Source organism: Carica papaya, chromosome 8 (genome assembly GCF_054855325.1).
Source record: "Carica papaya isolate Zhongbai chromosome 8, ASM5485532v1, whole genome shotgun sequence".
Classification (NCBI taxonomy): Eukaryota; Viridiplantae; Streptophyta; class Magnoliopsida; order Brassicales; family Caricaceae; genus Carica; species Carica papaya.
Window position 1 is genome coordinate 24919744 of NC_142316.1, and position 7846 is coordinate 24927589.

Genomic DNA, 7846 nt, shown 5'->3' on the forward strand with positions numbered 1-7846 from the left:
AAGAAAACATGGGGGGAAAAGTAGGCATTAAGTGTGTCCAACTAAAGGCAAAGATCTTCTGTTGATTTGTATCTCTTTTTCCTTCTTTAACAATTCTTTTGAAGACTCTAATAAATCTTAATCTCTTATGTTGATTTGTATCACTTTCTGCTTCCTGAACAATTCTTTAGAAGTGTCTAATAAATCTAAATCTCTAACTTTTGAATCATACAATCATAACAATTGGGGTGAAAGTTTATATATTTATTCATTTACTAAGAGATGATAAATTTCTTATAACAGACTTTTAAATGGTTCTTAATTCTTAATAATATATTGAGCAGATTATTTTAGAAACTTAAATTTATATAAAATAGTGTAATTTATTATTTAACCTCGTTTTTTCATTTGTAAGTCTATTGAACTAAAAAATAAATATATTTTAAAGATTATATAAAATTAATTTTTAATACAAATAAAACAATAGAATTCAAATATTAGATCTCTAGCTATAATACTATCTTAAATAATACACTACAGAGACTTAATAATAGGAAATATTGTAACCAATTAATTATACTCTAGTACTCATTAATAACAGATCATGTATATCCTTATGCCCATGTAAGAAGAGTTTCCATGCCTACTTCTTAAGAAGCTTCTCATTATAGATGGAAAAAATGTTCAGTTCTACGAATTTTTGTTATGCAGAAACAGATGTGAACGTAAAAGTACTTATGGAACACATTATTAAAAGTTAAAAATCATAAGAACCAGTTGGCTTAATAAATAAACAGCTTTAGCATGTGGCAGTAATTCATCAGTTCATTGAACTTCGGGATGAGTATTATTTTTTTCAATAAAAAAGTACAAAAAATCTCCCTAATTTTATTTCGTATCCAATGATACCAGATATATATGTATATATATATATATATATATATATCAAAAGCTCCGTAGAGAAGGTAGGATTCTTGCAAGAAAGAATTCCACCTTGATTTACTCTTGTTATTTACGTCCGCAGCTAAAAATGGAGGCTGGCCTTACTTTCAGACCTCTGATATGCTTATCTCCATTGAAGTGTAATAAGGCCTCACTGCCTTATCCCTTCCATCGTATCCAGTTAAGCCGTTTTAGTTCGGGAATGTATATCAAAACGCAGAACAATGAAACGTACAAGCTCAACACCAGCACTGATAATGGCGCTCCAAAAATGAATATCCAGAACGAAAATAAGTTGCCTGAAGCCACAATAGGTCGTCACCTAGCTCGGCGTCTTGTAGAGATTGGCGTCTCCGATATCTTTTCTGTTCCTGGTGACTCTAATCTCAGCCTCCTCGATTATTTTGTTGCAGAGGCTAGGCTGAACTTGGTTGGGTGCTGCAACGAGCTAAATGCTGGCTATGCAGCTGATGGGTATGCGAGGTCTCGTGGAGTTGGCGCATGTGTTGTCACCTTCACCGTTGGTGGGCTTAGTTTACTCAATGCCATTGCTGGTGCTTACAGCGAAAGCTTACCTATAATTTGTATTGTGGGTGCTCCTAACTCTAACGATTTCGGCTCTAAAAAGATTCTTCACCACACCATTGGCTTGCCAGAGTTTGATCAAGAACTACAGTGTTTCAAAACTGTTACTTGTCACCAGGTTACCCACTACTTAATATTATTTTTACAGCATAAAATCTGTTGTATATATCCTGCATATATATATATATATCTATGTTTTACAGTATTTCAGTTTTTTGTTTTTAAATATATATAATCGTAGGTGGTGATAAATGACTTGGCTGATGCCCAAGAACAGATAGACACAGCAATTGCAATCTGCTTAAGAGAAAGCAAGCCTGTATACATCAGTATCAGTTGTAATTTGGTGGCCATCCCTCATTTTAGTTTCAATCATGATCCACTTCCGCTTTTCTCTTCTCCAAAGTAATACTACTTGTTTATTTCTTATAGTAGTAGTAGTTGTCATGAAGTTTCTGTTGGATGTTAAACAGCACATATACACATGTACATGTATATATGAGAGATGAGTAACGAAATCTCAGTAACTTTGAATGATGTCTTCCAGAATGAGTAATCAAATGGCATTAGAACTGGCAGTAGAGACAGCTGCAGAACTCTTGAACAAGGCGGTGAAACCAGTGATGATAGCAGGACCAAGACTCCGAGCTGCAAAAGCTTGTGATGCTTTCATGGAGCTGGCAGACTCTTGCGGCTATGCGCTTGCTGTAATGCCCTCTGCTAAAAGTCTAATCCCAGAACACCACCCACGATTCATCGGAACCTACTGGGGTAATGCAAGCTCACCCTTTTGCAACGAAACTGTAAGTATTGCTGATGCTTCAATATTTGCTGGTCCTCTTTTCGACGATCTGAGCACTGTAGGATATTCACTCGTCTTCAACAAAGCGAAAGCCATAATTGTCGAGCCTGAACGTGTGCTCATCCCTAATGCACCTGTATATGCATCAGTACTAATGAAGGACTTCTTTAAAGCACTAGTCAAGAGGCTTAAACGTAATTCAACTGCTTATACAAACTTCCAACGTATTTATGTTTCAGAAGGATATGATGATCTAATCCCTAATGCCTCATCTAAAGAATCTGCTGTTAGGGTAAAAGTTTTATCTGAAAGGATACAGAAGATTTTGTCTGCTAACATGACAGTCATCGCTGAAGCAGGAGACTCGTTGTTTTTGTGTCAGAACTTAAGCTTGCCCCGAGGATGTGGGTAAGATTAATATACATATATATATATATGAAAAATATAAGTGTAATTAATGTATAAGTAAAATTACTAATTCATGCACTTACATTTGGGATATAATTCATGCAGGTATGAAAGTCAATTGTTGTATGCTTCAATAGGTTGGTCAATAGGTGCAACTCTGGGATATGCACAAGCTGCTCTTCATAAACGAGTTATTGCTTGCATGGGAGACGGAAGCTTCCAGGTTTAATTTGCCATTCAGACACAAGGCTATATATATATATATATATATATAATTACAATATTTGTGTTGCAGGTGGGGGGACAAGAGGTGTCAACAATGTTGAGATGGGGGCAAAAGAGTATTATCATCTTAATAAACAATGGTGGTTATACCACTGAAAGTAAGATCCACGATGGTCCTTACAACATCATCAACAACTGGGATTACACTACCTTTATTCATGCCATCCATAATAATGCCGAAGCCAAGTGTTGGACGGCTAAGGTGGGCTACAGACACTCATATATAATGCTGTCTAATCGTACATATATGTTGTTGCAAAAATTAATCCACAGAACGCATGAAGTAGAACACAAATAAAAAAAATATATAAAATTTAACGTAATTCAACAAATATATTTACATCAAATGATAATACAAAGTTTTTTTTTTTTTACATTATGATAATTTAAGAGTATGTTAGTAATAAAATTTTAGAGAAATTATGAGAATTTTTTTTTTAAATTTTTTTCAGAATATATTTAAAATATTTTTTTATAATAAATATAAAATATCTATTAAAATAAATATAAAATATCTTCTACAATATAAATAAATTATTCATCAAAATGCTAGTAAGACATCTTCAAGATCAAATCACATTAACAATATGTATGTATAATCGTATATACATAGTAGTATTATATATTAATTTTAGTTTTAATTTTAATTTTAATCCTAATCCTAATCCTAATCCTAATCCTTTAAGGTACATAATGAAGAAGAGTTAGTTGAAGTGTTTGAGACTGCAGTGAGAGACAAAAAAGACTGTTTGTGCTTCATAGAAGTGATTGTTCATAAAGAAGATTGTAGCAAGCAGCTACTTCAAGTTGGGTGTATGCTTGCAGCTGCCAACACTCGTCCTCCAATTATTTCCTAATTAACAATATTATGAACTATGTAGTTTGTGTTTATTAATACAGTAAATTATCATTACATAATCAAATTGTGTTTATATAGTTTGTTTTATTTTGTAGTAATTAAACCGTGTTAGGTTTAGAATTTTCAAAACTCGATCTAAGTTTCAGATAATTTTGACTTAACTTAGATATTTCAAATTTTGTGTTTAAATAGATGATTAATTTTATTAATGCATAAGTTGTTTATAAACTTTCATGTATATGCATTTTAAACAGAATCTAGTCCAATTGAAATTAATTTGGTCGACAAGATAGATATTCAAAGCATATTTTACTTACAAGAGCTTAAACAATTCAAGAATCAACTAAATTATGAAATTAACATATATTTAATGAAGGAAAAGTCATTAGCACGACTCCTCTAAATTGTCACATACTACTATACAAGTTACGTCAAATCGGTAATTAGCAACTAATTAGATATCATTAGAAAGCAATGTATTATTTTTACTAGGGAAAGAAAAGCAATTTAACTAGTGAGAGTTAAATTAATTGCTAGGCTCAAGACTCAGAGTTTGAAGTAACTAGATGCATGGGCAATTTTTTTTTTTTTTTTTTCTTCTTCTAATTTTGTCTCTTATTCTTTGCCAACTCTACAGGAACAAGTAATTCATTATGTGGTTACCGCATAAATTAATTAATTAAATTTAGGTAATTACATGTTTCTCAATTATATTAAAAATTAAATAAATTTAATGAGAAGATACTTCTAAAAATAGCCGAGATCCATATCTTAGTTGAACGGATCGAAAATAATATCGAGGATTTGAGACTAAACTCTAGGTATGTTTTACCAAAATGATTATATCAAAACTTTGAAACTTTCTAAACCATAATCAATCATCAATCTTGAGCATAATTTGAGATAAATATAGCTGACTTATTATTATTATTTTTTCCCTCCATCAAACTCCAATGATTAATTTTTAAATCTGTTGCAATAATGATGGAATTGAATGGTGCCACAAGTTTCATTATTACATTTTGCTCTACCATTATTATTTTCCATGTTTGAATCCTCCTTCTAGTTTGCCCACCAAGAAACCAGGTGTTTGTAGGATAACTAACATTTATTGCAAGAAGACCTAAATATTTAATCTTACACATCCATTAGGTCAACACCAAACTTAATTTGGAAAAGACGCTACCTTCGTCTTCCCGTCCCTTTTTGAGAATTTAATAGTTTACTTCTATAGGATGAGAACTTGGGGTTGAAGCATGTTCATAGCCTCTTAATTTGTCCTAGGTCACTTGCACTTTTTCCATGGTTTCCACTTCCATTCCAATTATGATGCATATACACCATCATGCCCTTGGCTAAATGGGCTTGTTATCCTCATTTTATGGGCTTCTAGTTTCGGCCGAAGTCTCTCTTCGTAATGGATCCATCCTTTAACATAGACTTGAAATCTTCTTTGAATTTATTGACCTATGATTTAGTGATACTTTATTCATAAAGCCCAAGAGTACCTTGAAGTGGACTCATCATAGATTTGTCTCCATATGGACTTTGCGTGGCTTGAATTGAATCTTTTATCTCACTTCAATGGATCAAAACATGACTTGCTAGGTCTATTGAGTAGTAGTTTAAGCCATCTATATGCTCATATCAATTGCTATGCTGACAATTAAAGATCTTTTCTAAATTTTGATAAACATTTTCATTTATTCTAGCGTGATAAATTTTGATAGCATGTAGAAAATCTATAAAATCTCAACAGTTATTAAACAACTTTTTAAATATTAAAAGGAATTGCATGCCTAAAATGATGCATCCAGATATTATTGATATAGTTTCATGTGTACGTCTCGTTTATTAATGTGAATATTAAGAACCTGCATGGTAATTACTAACTTATCTCTCACTTAACTAATTATTCTAAAGAAATACATAGGTCTCATAAAAAATACATGATGGTTCCTTTTCGAACCATGTTACTAGCTTCTATTGTATCAAGGAATTGCAAAGATAACTCTATGGATAAAAAAAAAAAATTTAATATTTAAGATATTCGAGCTTCAACAAAATAAACAAATGTGTATTATTTATTGAATGCAAATTTTTTAATCCAAGTTTGTATAGAAGATAAGTGTTTGCAAACTTAGAGTCTCTAATGTCAAAACACTCATCCTAGGAAATCTTATAGATTTCATTTATTCAATCCCTCTAGATGAAGTTTGTGGTGCTCTTCTTTATTAATTCTTGAGCAATCTAGGTTATTAGGGACAAAAATTTTGTTGGTTTAATCATTTCATTTAAAAATTTTAAAAATTGAACAAACTGAACTATAGAGATAAATTGATTGGATTAATTAAAGTTTATCAATTAGTTAAATAATTAAATTAATTGAAGTGGTCAATTCAATTCAATTGGATTTTAACTGAATAAACTAAAATTATGTTAATGTATTTATAACTTTTTTAATAATTTAATTTATACTATATTTTAAAGCAAATAACCAAATTAGTTTCCAAAATTTGGCATTTGGTTATATTTTGGTATCTAATACTTTTTTGTTACAATTTAATTTCATATCTTTTTATTTAATTCAAATGCTTATTTCCTTTCGATTTCTTAAGAATTTTTTTTTAAAGCAACTAGACCATATTTGAACATTTTAGAAAATAATTCAAAAAAATAATTTTAACTAATTAATTAAATTAATAGATTAATAATGATATTAGATCTTTTTATTGTGATTAATTTATTGATTTAATTAATTGGTCAGTCATTATTTTGAGTTACTTTTTTTAAGTATTTAAATATGATCTAATCATTTTAATTTTTTCTATTACTAAATATAAAAATCGACCACTTGAAATAAAAAGAAAAGATTGAAGATCGAATTGTAACAAAAGAAATGTTAGTGACTAAATTATAACATGTCAAATTTCAGTGGCTAATTTGGTAACTTTCCCTATATTTTATGTAAATATTGATAATGTTATCAAATTATTTATTAAGATTAACAATTTAATAATACATAAACAAATATAATTTGATATATTTAAATATATAGTTAATGTTAATTAATATATGATATATAAGATTAAAAATTGATATATGTTAATCAAGTTTAGTGTTTCAATATGTTTTTATTCCTAAAAAATGTTTGAAAACTGGCAGAACAATACATATAAATTGACTACTTTTTGGAATAAATTGAAAAAACCCCTAAACAAATCATTCTTTTTTCTTTTTGGTTCAATCAATTTAGTTGTTTATTTTCGACTAATGCTTACCCCCTATAAGTTGTTGCAAATTGAGTTGTGCATAATGTAGTCCCCATTGTACACTTGAAGAGACATCGAGGCAGATTTAATATTAATCCCTAGGTACATGCCTAGACTACTAGTATGAAAATATTTTACCTAACAAAGTTGGCTTTTTCATTGAAGATATTTCAAAACTACTTCAATGTGTTTATGATCATCTCTAGTTATTCCATAAAGACTTTAGTAAAAATAACAAAATCATCCATGAAAAGAAAAAATTTGATAAAATTATAGGCTCCTAGTTGTTTACTATAAAAGTTTCTTGAAAGGACAAATCAAAATTGCGAAGAGGTATTCAATATGGTTACTAACTAGTTTGGTGATCATCTTATAAACAACTTGTATAGACTATTGTGTTTAGAGTGAGGTAAAGCTCCGACTTTTTCACTTTTGGGGATAGGAGCAATAATGTTATTGTTAAGCTCTGTAAAAAACTGCTATTTTTGTAGGTCTCTTGAATGAATGGTATGAAATCCTTATATAAAAGCTTCAAGTTTTATTGATAGAAAGAGATTGAGAAGTTAGAGGGTTAAGAGATTTATATGGGTTCATGTCTAGGGTTCTCAATGAGTAAGAGTGATCTCATCTATTCTATTTTTTCTTAATATTTAATCATTGTATCTTCTTACACTACTTATTAAATTCTTTTATAATATCAATACCAACTAACCC

The 7846-nt window shown here is 30.0% G+C and overlaps 1 protein-coding gene across 2 annotated transcripts; it reads left to right on the forward strand.

Moving 5' to 3' along the window:
• Positions 1–885: 885 nt before the first annotated feature.
• On the forward strand, positions 886–3947 carry LOC110809477 (pyruvate decarboxylase 1-like). 2 transcript variants are annotated; one of them, XM_022035333.2, is made up of 7 exons: positions 886–1235; positions 1335–1624; positions 1748–1911; positions 2054–2716; positions 2822–2939; positions 3012–3203; positions 3688–3947. In XM_022035333.2, exons 1-7 carry the CDS (start codon positions 1010–1012, stop codon positions 3856–3858), a joined length of 1824 nt encoding a protein of 607 aa, XP_021891025.1. In that variant the 5' UTR covers positions 886–1009; the 3' UTR covers positions 3859–3947. The 2 variants fall into 2 exon arrangements, with proteins under 2 accessions (XP_021891025.1, XP_021891023.1); XM_022035331.2 differs by having other exon boundaries at positions 890–1624.
• The last annotated feature ends 3899 nt before the right edge of the window (positions 3948–7846 follow it).

What these genes read in the sequence shown, in the direction of transcription:
- LOC110809477 (XM_022035331.2), top strand. Translation starts at nt 1,010, where the DNA reads ATGGAGGCTGGCCTTACTTTCAGACCTCTGATATGCTTATCTCCATTG. An exon ending in CCGCTTTTCTCTTCTCCAAA is followed by an intron (nt 1,912 to 2,053) that starts GTAATACTACTT and finishes GATGTCTTCCAG; the next exon opens with AATGAGTAATCAAATGGCAT. An exon ending in TGGGAGACGGAAGCTTCCAG is followed by an intron (nt 2,940 to 3,011) that starts GTTTAATTTGCC and finishes TTTGTGTTGCAG; the next exon opens with GTGGGGGGACAAGAGGTGTC.